The 20,202-nt window shown below is 43.0% G+C and overlaps 1 protein-coding gene across 1 annotated transcript; it reads right to left on the bottom strand.

The window, feature by feature from the left end:
* Positions 1-16,584: 16,584 nt before the first annotated feature.
* Vom1r55 (vomeronasal 1 receptor 55) lies at positions 16,585-17,481 on the bottom strand. Its single transcript, NM_001166763.1, has one exon. It carries the CDS (start codon positions 17,479-17,481, stop codon positions 16,585-16,587), a length of 897 nt encoding a protein of 298 aa, NP_001160235.1.
* Between the last annotated feature and the right edge of the window lie 2,721 nt (positions 17,482-20,202).

Raw genomic sequence — 20,202 nt, 5'->3', positions numbered from 1 at the left:
AGGGAAGAATGCCCACATATACGTGGAAATTGAACAATGCTCTACTCAATGATAACCTGGTCAAGGAAGAAATAAAGAAAGAAATTAAAAACTTTTTAGAATTTAATGAAAATGAAGGTACAACATACCCAAACTTATGGGACACAATGAAAGCTGTGCTAAGAGGAAAACTCATAGCGCTGAGTGCCTGCAGAAAGAAACAGGAAAGAGCATATGTCAGCAGCTTGACAGCACACCTAAAAGCTCTAGAACAAAAAGAAGCAAATACACCCAGGAGGAGTAGAAGGCAGGAAATAATCAAACTCAGAGCTGAAATCAACCAAGTAGAAACAAAAAGGACCATAGAAAGAATCAACAGAACCAAAAGTTGGTTCTTTGAGAAAATCAACAAGATAGATAAACCCTTAGCCAGACTAACGAGCGGACACAGAGAGTGTGTCCAAATTAACAAAATCAGAAATGAAAAGGGAGACATAACTACAGATTCAGAGGAAATTCAAAAAATCATCAGATCTTACTATAAAAACCTATATTCAACAAAACTTGAAAATCTTCAGGAAATGGACAATTTCCTAGACAGATACCAGGTATCGAAGTTAAATCAGGAACAGATAAACCAGTTAAACAACCCCATAACTCCTAAGGAAATAGAAGCAGTCATTAAAGGTCTCCCAACCAAAAAGAGCCCAGGTCCAGACGGGTTTAGTGCAGAATTCTATCAAACCTTCATAGAAGACCTCATACCAATATTATCCAAACTATTCCACAAAATTGAAACAGATGGAGCACTACCGAATTCCTTCTACGAAGCCACAATTACTCTTATACCTAAACCACACAAAGACACAACAAAGAAAGAGAACTTCAGACCAATTTCCCTTATGAATATCGACGCAAAAATACTCAATAAAATTCTGGCAAACCGAATTCAAGAGCACATCAAAACAATCATCCACCATGATCAAGTAGGCTTCATCCCAGGCATGCAGGGATGGTTTAATATAAGGAAAACCATCAACGTGATCCATCATATAAACAAACTGAAAGAACAGAACCACATGATCATTTCATTAGATGCTGAGAAAGCATTTGACAAAATTCAACACCCCTTCATGATAAAAGTCCTGGAAAGAATAGGTATTCAAGGCCCATACCTAAACATAGTAAAAGCCATATACAGCAAACCAGTTGCTAACATTAAACTAAATGGAGAGAAACTTGAAGCAATCCCACTAAAATCAGGGACTAGACAAGGCTGCCCACTCTCTCCCTACTTATTCAATATAGTTCTTGAAGTTCTAGCCAGGGCAATCAGACAACAAAAGGATGTCAAGGGGATACAGATCGGAAAAGAAGAAGTCAAAATATCACTATTTGCAGACGACATGATAGTATATTTAAGTGATCCCAAAAGTTCCACCAGAGAACTACTAAAGCTGATAAACAACTTCAGCAAAGTGGCTGGGTATAAAATTAACTCAAATAAATCAGTTGCCTTCCTCTATACAAAAGAGAAACAAGCCGAGAAAGAAATTAGGGAAACAACACCCTTCATAATAGACCCAAATAATATAAAGTACCTCGGTGTGACTTTAACCAAGCAAGTAAAAGATCTGTACAATAAGAACTTCAAGACACTGAGGAAAGAAATTGAAGAAGACCTCAGAAGATGGAAAGATCTCCCATGCTCATGGATTGGCAGGATTAATATAGTAAAAATGGCCATTTTACCAAAAGCAATCTACAGATTCAATGCAATCCCCATCAAAATACCAATCCAATTCTTCAAAGAGTTAGACAGAACAATTTGCAAATTCATCTGGAATAACAAAAAACCCAGGATAGCTAAAGCTATCCTCAACAATAAGAGGACTTCAGGGGGAATCACTATCCCTGAACTCAAGCAGTATTACAGAGCAATAGTGATAAAAACTGCATGGTATTGGTACAGAGACAGACAGATAGACCAATGGAATAGAATTGAAGACCCAGAAATGAACCCACACACCTATGGTCACTTGATTTTTGACAAAGGAGCCAAAACCATCCAATGGAAAAAAGATAGCATTTTCAGCAAATGGTGCTGGTTCAACTGGAGGTCAACATGTAGAAGAATGCAGATCGATCCATGCTTATCACCCTGTACAAAGCTTAAGTCCAAGTGGATCAAGGACCTCCACATCAAACCAGACACACTCAAACTAATAGAAGAAAAACTAGGGAAGCATCTGGAACACATGGGCACTGGAAAAAATTTCCTGAACAAAACACCAATGGCTTATGCTCTAAGATCAAGAATCGACAAATGGGATCTCATAAAACTGCAAAGCTTCTGTAAGGCAAAGGACACTGTGGTTAGGACAAAACGGCAACCAACAGATTGGGAAAAGATCTTTACCAATCCTATAACAGATAGAGGCCTTATATCCAAAATATACAAAGAACTCAAGAAGTTAGACCGCAGGGAAACAAATAACCCTATTAAAAAATGGGGTTCAGAGCTAAACAAAGAATTCACAGCTGAGGAATGCCGAATGGCTGAGAAACACCTAAAGAAATGTTCAACATCTTTAGTCATAAGGGAAATGCAAATCAAAACAACCCTGAGATTTCACCTCACACCAGTGAGAATGGCTAAGATCAAAAACTCAGGTGACAGCAGATGCTGGCGAGGATGTGGAGAAAGAGGAACACTCCTCCATTGTTGGTGGGATTGCAGACTGGTAAAACCATTCTGGAAATCAGTCTGGAGGTTCCTCAGCAAATTGGACATTGAACTGCCTGAGGATCCAGCCATACCTCTCTTGGGCATATACCCAAAAGATGCCTCAACATATAAAAGAGACACGTGCTCCACTATGTTCATCGCAGCCTTATTTATAATAGCCAGAAACTGGAAAGAACCCAGATGCCCTTCAACAGAGGAATGGATACAGAAAATGTGGTACATCTACACAATGGAATATTACTCAGCTATCAAAAACAACGAGTTTATGAAATTTGTAGGCAAATGGTTGGAACTGGAAAATATCATCCTGAGTGAGCTAACCCAATCACAGAAAGACATACATGGTATGCACTCATTGATAAGTGGCTATTAGCCCAAATGCTTGAATTACCCTAGATCCCTAGAACAAAGGAAACTCAAGAGGGATGATCAAAATGTGAATGCTTCACTCCTTCTTTAAATGAGGAAAAAGAATACCCTTGGCAGGGAAGGGAGAGGCAAAGATTAAAACAGAGACTGAAGGAACACCCATTCAGAGCCTGCCCCCCAGGTGGCCCATACATATACAGCCACCCAATTAGACAAGATGGATGAAGCAAAGAAGTGCAGACCGACAGGTGCTGGATGTAGATCGCTCCTGAGAGACACAGCCAGAATACAGCAAATACAGAGGCGAATGCCAGCAGCAAACCACTGAACTGAGAATAGGTCCCCCGTTGAAGGAATCAGAGAAAGAACTGGAAGAGCTTGAAGGTGCTCGAGACCCCAAAAGTACAACAATGTCAAGCAACCAGAGCTTCCAGGGACTAAGCCACTACCTAAAGACTATACATGGACTGACCCTGGACTCTGTCCCCATAGGTAGCAATGAATATCCTAGTAAGAGCACCAGTGGAAGGGGAAGCCCTGGGTCCTGCTAAGACTGAACCCCCAGTGAACTAGACTATGCGGGGAGGGTGGCAATGGGGGGAGGTTTGGGAGGGGAACACCCATAAGGAAGGGGAGGGGGGAGGGTGATGTTTGTCCGGAAACCGGGAAAGGGAATAACACTTGAAATGTATATAAGAAATACTCAAGTTAATAAAAAAAAAGAAAAGAAAAAAAAAAAAACTCAGGTGACAGCAGATGCTGGCGAGGATGTGGAGAAAGAGGAACACTCCTCCATTGTTGGTGGGATTGCAGACTGGTAAAACCATTCTGGAAATCAGTCTGGAGGTTCCTCAGAAAATTGGACATTGAACTGCCTGAGGATCCAGCTATACCTCTCTTGGGCATATACCCAAAAGATGCCTCAACATATAAAAGAGACACATGCTCCACTATGTTCATCGCAGCCTTATTTATAATAGCCAGAAAATGGAAAGAACCCAGATGCCCTTCAACAGAGGAATGGATACAGAAAATGTGGTACATCTACACAATGGAATATTACTCAGCTATCAAAAACAATGACTTTATGAAATTCGTAGGCAAATGGTTGGAACTGGAAAATATCATCCTGAGTGAGCTAACCCAATCACAGAAAGACATACATGGTATGCACTCATTGATAAGTGGCTATTAGCCCAAATGCTTGAATTACCCTAGATCCTTAGAACAAATGAAACTCAAGAAGGATGATCAAAATGTGAATGCTTCACTCCTTCTTTAAAAGGGGAACAAGAATACCCTTGGCAGGGAATAGAGAGGCAAAGATTAAAACAGAGGCAGAAGGAACACCCATTCAGAGCCTGCCCCACAGGTGGCCCATACATATACAGCCATCCAATTAGACAAGATGGATGAAGCAAAGAATTGCAGACCGACAGGAGCCGGATGTAGATCGCTCCTGAGAGACACAGCCAGAATACAGCAAATACAGAGGCGAATGCCAGCAGCAAACCACTGAACTGAGAACGGGACCCCCGTTGAAGGAATCAGAGAAAGAACTCGAAGAGCTTGAAGGAGCTCGAGACCCCTTATGAACAACCATGCCAACTAACCAGAGCTTGCAGGGACTAAGCCACTACCTAAAGACTATATACATGGACTGACCCTGGACTCTGACCTCATAGGTAGCAATGAATATCCTAGTAAGATCACCAGTGGAAAGTGAAGCCCTTGGTCCTGCTAAGACTGAACCCCCAGTGAACGTGATTGTTGGGGGGAGAGCGGCAATGGGGGGAGGATGGGGAGGGGAACACCCATAAAGAAGGGGAGGGGGAGGGATTAGGGGGATGTTTGCCCGGAAACCGGGAAAGGGAATAACACTCGAAATGTAGATAAGAAATACTCAAGTTAATAAAAAAAAATGAGGTACAGACATATGTATGATCTATTGTTAGTTGCTACTTTTCCCGAGAAGTGGGACTCACATGTGGTAGTTCAACAAAATATATTTGAAATTAAAGCAATATATACTCTAGTTCATCCTCTCCAATGCTATCCATCTTTTCTTTACATTTATTTATTCCCTTTAAATTTTTAACTAACAATTGTATATTAGATGTGGCACAATGTGGTATTGTGATATAAATATCCAATGTGGTGTTAGCAAATCAAGCTCATTGTCATATCAGTCATGCCAGTAGCCATTTTTATTATTTTTTTTTGTTTTTGAGTAATACAATTACATTATTTACCCCTTCCCTTTCCTCCCTTCAAGCTGTTTCATATATTCTTCCTTGCTCTCTTTGAAACCCATAACTTCTTTTTATTAATTGTTGTTGTTCCATATTTCCTTTAAATACATAAATACAACCTGCTTGATAAATATAAAAAAAAATGAGGTACAGAGTGAAACAGAGAATTCTCAACTAAGGAATACTGAATGGATGAGAAGTACCTAATGAAATGTTCAACATCCTTAGTCATCAGGGAAATGCAAATCAAAACAACCCTGAGAATCTACCTCAAACCAGTCAGAATGGCTTGGATAAAAAAAATCAAGTGGCAGCAAATGCTGGCAAGGATGTGAAGAAAGAGGAACATTCCTCCATTAATGGTAGGATTCTAAGCTGGTAAAACCACTCTGGAAATCAGTCTGGAGGTTCCTCAGAAAATTGGACATATTACTACCTGAGGACCCAGCTATACCTCTCCACGGTATATGCCCAATAGATGCTCCAACATATAGCAAGGACACATATTCCATTATGTTCATAGCAACCCTATATATAACAGCCAGAAGCTAGAAACAACCCAGATGTCCCTCAACAGAGGAATGGATATAGAAAATGAGGTACATTTATGCAATGGAGTACCACTCAGATATCAAAATCAGTGACTTCATGAAATTCACCTGCAAATAGATCAAACTAGAAAATATCCTGAATGAGGTAAGACAGTCACAAAAGAACACACATAGTATGTACTCACTGATCAGTAAATATTAGGGAAAAAAACCTTGTAATACCCATGATACAACTTACAGACCATATGAAGGTCAAGAAAAAGGAAGACCCAAGTGTGGATGCCTCAGTCCTACCTAGAAGGGGGAACAAAATAATCATAGGAAGTAAATGGTGGGTAAGACAGGGGGAAGATAGGAGGGGAGAGGAAAAAAGCAGTCAGGATCAGGTGTGGAAAGAGACAAGGAAGATGTACAGAGGGTCAGAAAAATGAACAAAGGTGTGTAGCAATGGGGATGGGGAATTGGGGTAGACAACAGAAAGTCCCAGATGCCAGGAGAGCAAGAGGTTCCCAGGACCCGACAGGGATGACATTAGCTGAAATACAAAGGGGAGAGAGAACCTGTAGAGACCATATCCAGAGGTTAAGCACAGCCCCCAGTTGAAGGAAGGAGCCACCCACCCACATACAAAATTTTATCCCAGAATTGCTCTTATCTAAAGGAAATATGGGGACAAAGAGTGGAGCAGAGACTGCAGGAAATGCCATCCAGAGACTGCCCCACCTAGAGATCCATCCCAGATGCGGCCACCAAACCCAGACACTATTGCTGACGCCAAGAAGTGCTTGCTGACAGGAACCTGATATGGATGTCTCCTGAGAGACTCTGCCAGAGCCTTACCAATACAGATGTGGATGCTTGCATCCAGGCATCAGATTGAGCAGGGGGACCCCAATGGAGAAGTTAGGAGAAGGACTGAAGGAGCTGAAGGGGTTTGCAACCCCATAGGAAGACAAACAGTATCAACCAACCAAATCCCCCAGAGCTCCCAGGGACTAAACCACCAACCAAAGAATACACATAGAGGGACCCATGGCTCCAGCTGCTTATGTAGCAGAGGATGGCCTTGCCTGGCATCAAAGGGAGGGGAGGCCCTTGGTCCTGTGAAGACTTGATGCCTCAGCATAGGGGAATACTAGGGCAGTGGGGCAGGAGTGGGCAGGTGGATGAGGGAGTACCCTCATGGAGGCAGGGGAGGGTTGAGATGGGGGTTCTGGGAGAGGAAACTGGGAAGGGGGATAACATTTGAAGTGTAAGTAAACAAAATAACCAATAAAAAAATGTCTACTCTCTGCAGCCTGTGTTTCCAGTCTCATGCTTGAAGTCAGGGAATAAATCTAATAGAGAATGGAAAGTTGAAGACCTAATTTTCCACGAAATGTTTTATAAAACCACTAGATCATTCTTCCATGATGAAACTGAATAGTGGCCAAAACACACATTGAAGTATCAACAGAGTCAGAAAACAGTGAGAGAGTTTATGAATATAAAGAAAAGCATTGCCCAGAAAAATAAGAAAGATGGGGCTGAAGACATGACTCAATGGTTAAAACTACAGGCTGCTCTCCAGAAGATCTGAATTTTGTTCCCAGCACTGAGATCATGCGTCTCTCAGTCACCTGTAACTTCAGCTCCAGAGGGATGCTTCTGCTAGCTTCTGCAAGTACCTACACATGTGTGGCATATACACACATGCACACACACACACACACACACACACACACACACACAAATAAAATAAATAAGGGCCAGGTGTGAGGGACACACACTTAAATCCCAGTGCCTCAGAGGCAGAAACCTACAAAGTGAGTTCCAGGACAGCCAAGTCTATGTAGAGAGTCCCTGTCTCCAAAAAGTAAATAAATAAGATGAAAATCGTTACCTTTAAAATATACATATATGAGAAAACTATGGAAAAAAATAAAAGTCTAAGACAGAATAGACTGGGAGGAGAGTACAGTGTGAATCCCACGGATAGGAGGTGTCTTGGGAAAGGCTGCCTAGCAGGAGGCATGGCTAAATCAAGGACAGGATTACAGGACTCTTCCTCCCAGACGACATGGACTAGCTTGTCACTCTTGGAGTCAATGACCTTATTTACTGCACATCATTTGATGTACCCAGATGAAAACATCTCTCTTCCAAATGCAATGAGACTCTCAGACGACTTTATTAAGCAAAAACTGCAAAGTAACTGTCAAAGATGTGCATTTCCCAAGTTGAACTACATCAGGAAGTAAATTCTGAATTTTTTAAATTAGAAGTTCTTATGTGGCAGTGGGAATTCTAACAGCCCTTGAAACAAGTAGAGCCTTGAGCAGGACCACAGAGAACTCACTGTTCCACAGGAGACATGAATCCCGTCAACATGAATAAAGTGCACAAGTTATTTCACAGAGGATCTTCTGAGAGTGGCTATTTTACTAAGCTGTAAATACTTAAGGAAGAGTTTTCTCTCCCAGAACAATCATTGCTGGTCCTTTGACACTCCTGGCTGGTCAGGCTCATACCACCAACACCTACTACTGCCGCCTGCTCAATGTCCGGCCAGCCAACATTGTTCTTCCTATGGGGTTACAATCTCTCTCTGCTCCTCTGGTCGTTCCCCCAGCTTCCCCACTGGGGTCCCAGAGCTCAATCTGATGATTGAAGACTCTCACTATTCTTGCGGTATGTTTCAAAGGCCTTCACTGTACATCTGGGGACCACCGCACCTAGGACTCCATCCGATCTGCAGACACCAAACACCAACACTGCTGTTACCAAGAGGCGCTTACTGACAGGAACCTGATGTGGCTGTTCCCTGGGCGGTTCTGCCAGCATCTGACCAATGCAGATGCGGATGCTTGGAGCCAGCCATTAGACAGGGGATTTACAAACATTGAGGAATAGGGTGGGGGTCCAAGGATAGATGCTTCCCATTGGCTCAGTTTGAAATGCTAATGATGCTCTATTTGCATTGGGAAGGACTCCAGATGTCTTCCCTATGTGGCTGATTGATATGGCTCCTTTCCAACCAGTTTGCTAAGTTCCCATGACCAGCTGTTGCCACGCCAGCCATGTGCTTCCAAATTCCCAAGGCTAGCTGGGGTGCGCTTCTCGTAAACCCATGCTGCTATATGTTTCTCTGGAACTCAGTTGAGTCGCCCTGTGAAGGAAAACACCACACAATCTTAGTTTAGAATCAACAGGTAACACAATCGCTGGGCGCAAAAACTAGCATCCTAATTTTGTAAGCTATTCTATATTATAAATCCTCCCGTGGTGGATCTGGGCGGATCTGCCACCTGAACTAGGAGCCTCCGGCTACCTGCAGTGTGCCCCGCTACTCTCTCCTGTCCAAAAAGAAAGTTTGTTTCTCCTGCCTTCCGGACCTGGAAGTCCCGCCTCCTTCTCGCCCAGTGATCGGTCCCTTGTAATCTTTATTCATTAGGGGAAGGTTCTGCCACTAGTGAGGTGTCTGGTTACTTGTTCCAGAGAAGGTAGAGGAGGCATTCAGGGAGTGGCCCAATTTCTACTGTTCTCAATTCTGACATTCACAGCTTTTGCGTTCATTCAGCCTTACCCATTCTTCTCTCTGGAGCCATGGTCCACTGGCCCTACAAGCTGATGAGTTGGCTCAGCAGGTAAAGGTACTTGCCACTTACCAAGCCTGACAACCTGAGTTCAACACTCAGGCTTCACACGATATAAGGAGAGAGCCCAACACTCTACTCCCAAGCCCCAATACACATGTAAAACAAATAACAGTGAAATAAATATTTCACCCTTGGCATCTTTTAAAGCCACCACACTTTTGTGAGTGTGTGTATGTTGTGTCTTATTGTGATATTTCAAACTTGGATATTTACACAATTGGTTTTATTCATTCTTCCATTCCTCTCTGTGGGAAAACCCTGCACAGCCTACCATGTCCAGATAGCTCCTCTGAACTTGGCATAAAATGGAGGACTCCCTTTTTAAGCAGAGCTTCCATTTCTCTCCCTGACCTTATCTGGGGAGCACAACCACTACACCCTCTACTGAGGATGGTCACATAGTCCTTGGCAAACCTACAAGTTCAACTCCCTCTTTCCTAATAAGAATCTGCCCAGCAAGTACCTGAGATTCCTGGAATGCCTCTCCATATAAATGATGCATTCACAGTACTTTGAACTAGAGTTTCAAATGGTTTACGTTCACCCTGCAAACTCCTTCCCACTCTCCAAGCCTCATATATAGCCCTTGTCTACACCCAATGAAATGCATGCACACAAGCTGTTTCATTAAAGATTGTCTAAGCGAGCTGTTTCGTTGAATATCCTCTAAGAGAGCTGTAACAAGATCCTCAGAGAAGGCCTCTCCCTCAAACCCACACTGCAGATCCCACCCATTCCAGGCTTTGCTCCCTCCTTCCAGTGTGGTGTGCCTCAGTGCCTGGGTTCCCTGAGGGAGGAAGCAGTGCTCACAGAACCATAGTTCCCTATTCCTTTCCATACCCCACCCTTTCATCTCTATCTTCTCTGAATTTACTTCATCTAGGGGTCAGAGGGGTCGCTCCGTGTTTACGAGAACTTGGTGTTCCACGAAGGACCGGGGTTCAACTCTCAGCACCAACACAGTTCACAAACATCCATAATTACAGTTCCAGGGTAAATGGAATATACAGACACATGTGGAAGCAAAACACGCATGTAGATAAAAATAAGTAAATCTAATTTTTTTTTAATTATTTCATCTAAGAGCTGGAGAGATAACTCAGCAGTTAAGTGCACACATTGTTTTTCCAGTGGACTCACAACTGGTAGCTCACAGTCCTTTTAAAGTCTAGTTCCAAAGGATGCTATGCCCTCTTCTGGCCTCCACAGACATTGCATGAACATGGTGCATTTGGGTATATGCAGGCAAAAGATCCAAACATATAAAAATAAACCCTTTTTTAAAACATTTTTTAGAGATTTATTTATTTATTTTATTTATGTAAGTACAATGTCACTCTCTTCAGACCCATCAGAAGAGGGCATCTGATCCTATTACAGATGGTTGTGAGCCACAATGTGGTTGCTGGGAATTAGACTCAGGACCTCTTGGAAGAGCCGTCAGTGCTCTTAACCACTGAACTATCTCTTCAGCCCAACAAATCTGTTTTTAATCCCTCATCTAAATGTATCTTTTTTGTATTCTACCTAAGAGAGTAAATATCATCCTTGTCTTGCTGACTCTGGCTTAACTTTCCTTAATAGGATGATAGTAAATTCTAGCCACACTCTTGCCAATATCAAAGCTCTGATCCTTTTGGCTAAATAACGAAATACCATTTTGCTGTAATACAACCTATTTGAAGCCAACTCCTCATCATGACACCCATTCCATAGTTTTGGAATTGTGGATACTGTGGTGAGAAGCATAGATAAGCATCTATCTCTGCTGTAGACTGACATTAGTGTTTCATGTTTAATTTTTGGAGTTCTTTATGTATCCCAGATACTAAACCTCTGTCTGAAGTACAGCTCATAAGTATTCTACTGAATTCTGTCCACAGTTTCTTAACTTGAGTTGTCAGGTTCCTGAAACAATCACTTTACCCAGTGAGCCATCTTGAGGGTCCCCTCACAGTTTTGAATATATAGTTATAATTAATTGCTATCATCCTGTGATGAGAAAGAATACTGAAGCAAGGTAGTTAGACTTTCTAAAACCACACAGCCTTGAAATTGCATAATATAGATTTTTTTTAAACCCACTTGAGGGTAGGAGAGATGTCTCAGTGGTTAAGAGCACTGACTACTCTTCCAGAGGTCCTGAGTTCAACCACATGGTGGCTCACAACCATCTGTGATGGGATCTGATGCCCTCTTCTGGTGTGTCTGAAGACAGCTATATATTTATATATAATAAATTAAAAAATCTTAAAACCCACTTCAGAAACACAAATGCTATGTTCTTATTTGTTTTATTCAGTTTCCTGCTCCAGTGTAAATATTTTTGAAGTCTATTATTATTTAAATGTTAAATATAAACCAAGCAGTGGTGTTGCACACCTGCACTGTGGAGACAGAGGCAGATGGATCTCTGAATTCGAGGCTAGTCTGGTACCAGGGCAAATTCCAGGACAGCCAGGGCTACACAGGGAACCCTTGTCTGCAAAAAAACAAAAAAGAACCAGACAGATGTTAAATCTGCCCTCAATGGTCCAAAAGTTGAAATCTTGTTCCTCGTGTAGCACTATTAGCAAAGAGTGAAACAGTTTATAGGTATAGCCTAGTGGAGGGTCTAAGATATCCTCTGTCAACATAGTAAGCCAAAGGGCACCCTGGGCTGCAATGAAACCTATCTCAACAAAACAAAAAACCTTAGCAATTAGCAGTTGTTGGGAATAGGAATCATTTTCCTCATTGCGATATCCTTGGTAAATTGTGCTTACTCCAGAAAAATCGCCTCCCACCCACACTTTGGCAAGAAAATCTTGCCTGGAGAGATGACTCAGCAGTTAAGAATGTTGCTGCTGGATGATATGATAGTATATTTAAGTGATCCCAAAAGTTCCACCAGAGAACTACTAAAGCTGATAAACAACTTCAGCAAAGTGGCTGGGTATAAAATTAACTCAAATAAATCAGTTGCCTTCCTCTATACAAAAGAGAAACAAGCCGACAAAGAAATTAGGGAAACGACACCCTTCATAATAGACCCAAATAATATAAAGTACCTCGGTGTGACTTTAACCAAGCAAGTAAAAGATCTGTACAATAAGAACTTCAAGGGGGTTGGGGATTTAGCTCAGTGGTAGAGCGCTTGCCTAGGAAGCGCAAGGCCCTGGGTTCGGTCCCCAGCTCCGAAAAAAAAGAACCAAAAAAAAAAAAGAACTTCAAGACACTGAAGAAGGAAATTGAAGAAGACCTCAGAAGATGAAAAGATCTCCCATGCTCATGGATTGGCAGGATTAATATAGTAAAAATGGCCATTTTACCAAAAGCAATCTACAGATTCAATGCAATCCCCATCAAAATACCAATCCAATTCTTCAAAGAGTTAGACAGAACAATTTGCAAATTCATCTGGAATAACAAAAAACCCAGGATAGCTAAAGCTATCCTCAACAATAAAAGGACTTCAGGGGGAATCACTATCCCTGAACTCAAGCAGTATTACAGAGCAATAGTGATAAAAACTGCATGGTATTGGTACAGAGACAGACAGATAGACCAATGGAATAGAATTGAAGACCCAGAAATGAACCCACACACCTATGGTCACTTGATTTTTGACAAAGGAGCCAAAACCATCAAATGGAAAAAAGATAGCATTTTCAGCAAATGGTGCTGGTTCAACTGGAGGTCAACATGTAGGAGAATGCAGATCAATCCATGCTTATCACCCTGTACAAAGCTTAAGTCCAAGTGGATCAAGGACCTCCACATCAAACCTGATACACTCAAACTAATAGAAGAAAAACTAGGGAAGCATCTGGAACACATGGGCACTGGAAAAAATTTCCTGAACAGAACACAAATGGCTTATGCTCTAAGATCAAGAATGGACAAATGGGATCTCATAAAACTGCAAAGCTTCTGTAAGGCAAAGGACACTGTGGTTAGGACAAAACGGCAACCAACAGATTGGGAAAAGATCTTTACCAATCCTACAACAGATAGAGGCCTTATATCCAAAATATACAAAGAACTCAAGAAGTTAGACCGCAGGGAAACAAATAACCCTATTAAAAAATGGGGTTCAGAGCTAAACAAACAATTCACAGCTGAGGAATGCCGAATGGCTGAGAAACACCTAAAGAAATGTTCAACATCTTTAGTCATAAGGGAAATGCAAATCAAAACAACCCTGAGATTTCACCTCACACCAATGAGAATGGCTAAGATCAAAAACTCAGGTGACAGCAGATGCTGGCGAGGATGCGGAGAAAGAGGAACACTCCTCCATTGTTGGTGGGATTGAAGACTGGTACAACCATTCTGGAAATCAGTCTGGAGGTTCCTCAGAAAATTGGACATTGAACTGCCTGAGGATCCAGCTATACCTCTCTTGGGCATATACCCAAAAGATGCCCCAACATATAAAAAAGACACGTGCTCCACTATGTTCATCGCAGCCTTATTTATAATAGCCAGAAGCTGGAAAGAACCCAGATGCCCTTCAACAGAGGAATGGATACAGAAAGTGTGGTACATCTACACAATGGAATATTACTCAGCTATCAAAAACAATGACTTTATGAAATTCGTAGGCAAATGGTTGGAACTGGAAAATATCATCCTGAGTGAGCTAACCCAATCACAGAAAGACATACATGGTATGCACTCATTGATAAGTGGCTATTAGCCCAAATGCTTGAATTACCCTAGATCCCTAGAACAAACGAAACTCAAGACGGATGACCAAAATGCGAATGCTTCACTCCTTCTTTAAAAGGGGAAAAAGAATACCCTTGGCAGGGAAGGGAGAGGCAAAGATTAAAACAGAGACTGAAGGAACACCCATTCAGAGCCTGCCCCACATTTGGCCCATACATATACAGCCACCCAATTAGACAAGATGGATGAAGCAAAGAAGTGCAGACCGACAGGAGCCGGATGTAGATCGCTCCTGAGAGACACAGCCAGAATACAGCAAATACAGAGGCGAATGCCAGCAGCAAACCACTGAACTGAGAATAGGTCCCCTATTGAAGGAATCAGAGAAAGAACTGGAAGAGCTTGAAGGGGCTCGAGACCCCAAAAGTACAACAATGCCAAGCAACCAGAGCTTCCAGGGACTAAGCCACTACCTAAAGACTATACATGGACTGACCCTGGACTCTGACCTCATAGGTAGCAATGAATATCCTAGTAAGAGCACCAGTGGAAGGGGAAGCCCTGGGTCCTGCTAAGACTGAACCCCCTGTGAACTAGTCTATGGGGGGAGGGCGGCAATGAGGGGAGGGTTGGGAGGGGAACACCCATAAGGAAGGGGAGGGGGGAGGGGGATGTTTGCCCGGAAACCGGGAAAGGGAATAACACTCGAAATGTATATAAGAAATACTCAAGTTAATAAAAAAAAAAAAAAGAAATACTCAAGTTAATAAAAAAAAATAAAATGTAAAAAAAAAAAAGAATGTTGCTGCTGTTGCTGCAGCTGCTTGCTGCTGCCTCTTTTTTCTGCTGCTGCTGCTGCTGCTGCTGCTGCTGCTGCTGCTGCTGCTGCTGCTGCTGCTGCTGCTGCTGCTGCTGCTGCTGGTGGTACAAAGGACCTGAGTTGGGTTGCCAGCACTCACAATGTTGGACAGAACCACTCTCTGTAACTCCAGCTCCAAGGCTTCCATCCCTGTGACCTCCACCAGCACCCACACACATGCATGCATACACATGCACAGAGAGAGAGAGAGAGAGAGAGAGAGAGAGAGAGAGAGAGAGAGAGAGAGAGAGAGAGACAGGCCCACACATAATCTTTTTAAAACTCTTATTAAATTCAATAGGCCACACACAAGAAGATATGAAACGGGGCAGACTTATTAAGAATGGTTCAGGGGACAGGATGTAGATCTCTCCTGAGAGACACAACCAGAATACATCAAATACATAGGCGAATGCCAGCAGCAAACCACTGAACTGAGAACGGGACCCCCATTGAAGGAATCAGAGAAAGGACTGGAAGAGCTTGAAGGGGCTCAAGACCCCATATGAACAACAATCCCAACCAACCAGAGCTTCCAGGGACTAAGCCACTACCCAAAGGCTATACATGGACTGATCCTGGGTTCCAACCTCATAGGTAGCAATGAATATTCTAGTAAGATCACCAGTGGAAGGGGAAGCCCTTGGTCCTGCTAAGACTGAACCCCCATTGAACATGATTGTTGGGGGGAGGGCGGTAATGGGGGGAGGATGGGGAGGGGAACACCCCTATAGAAGGGGAGGGGGAGGGGTTAGGGGTATGTTGGCCCAGAAACTGGGAAAGGGAATAGCAACCGAAATGTAAATAAGAAATACTCAAGTTAATAAAGAGAAAAAAAAAGAATAGTTCAGGAGAGGAAGAAAATAATGAGAAAAGAAAATGGAGGTGAAACATGACTGAAATTTGTTATTTATTTATTTGGTTTTATGAAACAGAGTCTCGTTATTATGTAGCCCTGGAACTCCTGCTATAGACCAGGCTGGCATCAAACTTACAGACATATGCCTACCTCTGCCTCCTTAGTACTGGGATTAAAGGCATGTATCACCACATAAAGACTAAAATTTATTAGATTAACACATTCCTTAAATAATTAAAAAATATTTTGTTCTGGTTGTCCGAAACAGGGTTTCTCTGTATAGGCCCGGCTGTCCTGAAACTCGATCTGTAGACCAAGCTGGCCTGGAACTCAAAGATCCACCTGCCTCTGCCTCCTGAGTGCTGGGACTAAAGGTGTGCACCACCACTTTCTGGCTTCAAACAATAAGAATTTGTAAAAACATTAATATACATTAAGAACTTAAAAGGCAGTAAACTATTATTCCTCCAAGCATCATAAGTTTAAAATTCCTAGTGTTTTCCCTCCTGTGTTTGTTTAAGAGTGTCTCTCCTTGACAGGTCCTCAAGGTACTCCACAGCAAGCAAGATGAAATGGTGGGTTCTTGTGACAAGACAATAGAGGGAGGAGGAGGACTTGTGAGAGGTGACAGATGTTCATCCATGGATGAGCAATCAGGCCAGACACTCCCAGAAACTAAAAGCAGGGGCTTGGAGTTCTGGAATTCTGGAAAATCAGTACCAAGGGACTCAGGGAGGGGAAACAGGTGGCAAAAAACTTCAGGGAATGTTGCAGCCACAGGTAGGAGCTAAATGATTTTATGCTGTAAAATATGTAGATTGAATTCAGGAAGTAAAAGAGGATGAAGCCAGCCACCAAGAGTAGGATGCTGTGAGTGGCCCTCATCTCTGGGGAGGTCCTGTAAGTGAGGTTGCAACTTCGAACATGTTGGACCCTCTGGTGGTGTCTGTGCAGGAGACATACCATGTGAGTGCTGGCTGCCACCATAAGTGTCATCAGCAGGGCACCCAGAATGGCTAACGGGATTGCACACAATCCAGACACAGCGACCACATACTGGCAAGCAATGCCATCCCCCATTGAGGAATTACTAATGATATCCCCAAAGACTTTTATCTCGATGGGAGAGATGGTGCTGATGACCAGATTGAAACTCCAGCAGAAGAAGCAGGAGCAGCCAACATGCCTATAAACCCAGCGTCTGAGCCCTGTCCACACTCCATGCCTGGGGCTGACTGTGACTGCCTGAAAACAGCTCAGCAAGCTGGTGCTGCAGAGCAAAAGTTCTCGAGACACCCTGTGGAAGTAAAAGAAGACTTGACACCCAAATCCTTCCAGAACATGCACCAGTCCCAAATCTTCCATCACCTGCTGTGCCCCCTTGGAGAGAAGAACCAAGGAATTGGCCAGAGCCAAGTTGGACAAAATGAGCTCTGTAGGCTTCGGCCTGTGCCCTGTGAGAAGGACGAAGCTATGCATGAAGAGCAAATAAGTGTTTGCCAGAAGGCCTGTGCCCATCTGCAACAGGATAACAACCTTCAAGACCATATCATCAACAGTTATTTGCACCATGTTTGTGAAGGTTTATATGGTCAAGGTTGTGCCCTGGAAGAGAAAAACATTGATATTACTGTGCATAGGTTACAACTACCCAGTGAATCTAAGCATCTTATTAACTCATTTTTATTTGTATTTTAGATGTAGGGGTGTCACATGTGTGTACACATATGTGTGTGGCTGCCCCATAAGACTAAGAAGGCTAGGGGTCAACATTAGGTGGCTTCCTCTAACTGAACCTGGAGCTCACTGACTGACAAACTAACTGGCAAGCAATTCTGAACAGCATTCTGTCTTTGCATCCCAGGTACCTGCTATCTCATCTGGCTTTTTATATGGGTCTGGAAGACTCTAATCTGCATCCTCGTGCTTGTAATACAAGCTCTTTGTCAACTTAGCCATCCTCCCAGCTCAAAGACTTCCTTTCTTCAAAGATTAAATTGCTGCATATACATAGGTGGCCTAGGTCCAGTCTAGGCATGCTCTTTGGTTGGTAGTTCAGTCTCTGTGAACCCACATGGGCCTAGGTAGGTTGCCTACACATAGCAGATGTGAGGCTTGATCTTCAAGTGGTTCTCCCCAACAGTTACAATGGGGAATGTCCCTGACTCAGACTCTGTTGCCTGCCTTTGGATCCCTTTCCCTTTGGACCCCTTTCCCTTAGATAGGCTGCCTTGTCTGACCTCAGTGGGAGAGGATGCACTTAGTCCTGGTGAGACTTAATGTGCCAGGATCCGTTGGTACCAGGGTGGGAGGGGGGACAAGGAGGATGGAGGGATGGGAGGGGTGGGAGTGGGGAGTGGGACACTCCACCTCTCTGAGGAGAAGGGGAGGGGGGAATGGGAGAAGGAGGGCAGGAGGGTGGGAGGATGGGGCTGGGAGGGGCTGCAATCAGGATGTAAATAAGTAAGATGAGTAAATAAATAAGATGAAACTGAAGTGCTAAAAGTTTATCTAAATTGGTAGAGTGCTTGATGGCTTATGTCAAACTCCTGAATTTTATCGCCAGCACCTCGTAAACCAGACACAACAGCAATCCCAGCACTCAGGAGATGGATATGGAAGGATCCAGAGTTAAGTCATTGGGAGGACATGGCATGAGGCCTTGTCTCAATTAATAAATAGAAATAATGTAAATAAATAGAAGCTGAGTAGGTGGAGGTGGAGCGCTGGTTCAGTGGTTAGGAGCACTGGCTCCTCTTACAGTAGACTTGGACTGACCACCAGCATGCACATGTAGGCACACAGCTACCTCTAACTCCAGCTCTGAAAGATCCTATGCCTCTGGCCTCCAAGCACTGAACTCTCATGCACGTATCCACACATGGCCTCCAAGCACTGAACTTTCATGCACATATCCACACAAGTACAACATAACTATTTTTTAGTTTTTGTCTTAATCAAACTGAAAGTCGCTGAGAAGTTTTCTGGCACTTGAACTCCGATTTTGTAAGACTGGGGATATGGCTCAATGGTACAAAGCTTGCCTGGCATCCATGATGTAATTCAGTTGTTATGCCCAGTCCCACAAACAAATTCTAGTTTTATATTAGTTTTTTTATTACCATCATAATTGCTACATGACTGCTGAAATGTATTATCCTTGCTTTCAACCTAGTTCAACAGAAGTTACATCTGCCTGGGCCTGTAATCTCAACAGCGAGAAGCAACAGCGAGAGAACTGTCAGAGGTATGAGGGCAGGTTAGACTAAACAGTAAGTTCCAACTTAGTCTAGGCTGTATGAGAATTTGCTTTCTTTAAAAAAATAATTAAGTCAGACAATAACTTGATTGTTATTATATATTATATACTACTATATTTATATCCATTATAATTGTATATATTATATTTCTATTTTTTATATATTGAATTGTCTCGTACATTATTGGCACTGTACCATGGAGTTAACCCCCAGTCTCCCCCACAGTCTTACCTCCAAATGCATGTGATGGCTATGCAGAGACACCATCTATGCTCAGTTTAAAGACTTTCACTAGCAGACTAGAAGACTTTAATGAGAAAGAGCAAGTTCCCGTTGTTATAGGATCCTAAAAAGGGAGTTGTTTCTTCCAAACTTCCTGGAACTATGGACCTTCCACCCAGACCACATGCCGTGATAGATCAGGGTGTGCTGGCCATTTCTACAAGCAGACTGGGAACCACAGATCTTGTTTCATTCTCAGAATGGAGGGAGCGTCATCTATATACACTGAGGACACAGGACAAAGGCTTCCATGGAACCTTGTAGAAAGGAAACGTTGAGCTCCTCCTTTCCAACACCCACATGCCACGTAAGTGCCTTCAGTTCCAAGGGACAGCATGCAAGAAAGTAGAAACAGGGTTTTGAAAAACGTGTAGGGGCTGTAGATAAAGCTCACCAGTTAACAGCAATGGCTGCTCTTCCAGAGATCCTGAGTTCAACTCCCAGCAACCACGTGGTGGCTCACAACCATGGGATCCGATGCCCTCTTCTGGTGGGTCGGAAGATAGCAACAGTGTACTCACATAAATTTAATCTTTAAAAAAAATAAAGAAAAAGAAACACGTATAAACATCCAAAGATCAGGGAGAACACTCACCAAAGACACTGCTTTCTGAGACACTGTTGGTTCAAGAAGTCAACAGAGAACCTGGTGCAATATCCACAGCCAAGTCTAACAGCTTTGACCAGCAGAGCCACATGGTGGTGGGGAAGAAGTGACTTCCACATGTTGTCCTCTGATCTCCACCTGCAC

The sequence above is a fragment of the Rattus norvegicus genome, chromosome 1 (assembly GCF_021556685.1).
Source record: "Rattus norvegicus strain SHRSP/BbbUtx chromosome 1, alternate assembly SHRSP_T2T, whole genome shotgun sequence".
In the NCBI taxonomy this organism is placed as follows: domain Eukaryota; kingdom Metazoa; phylum Chordata; class Mammalia; order Rodentia; family Muridae; genus Rattus; species Rattus norvegicus.
Note: the sequence above shows the minus strand (reverse complement) of the source record. Positions and strands in the feature narration are given on the sequence as shown.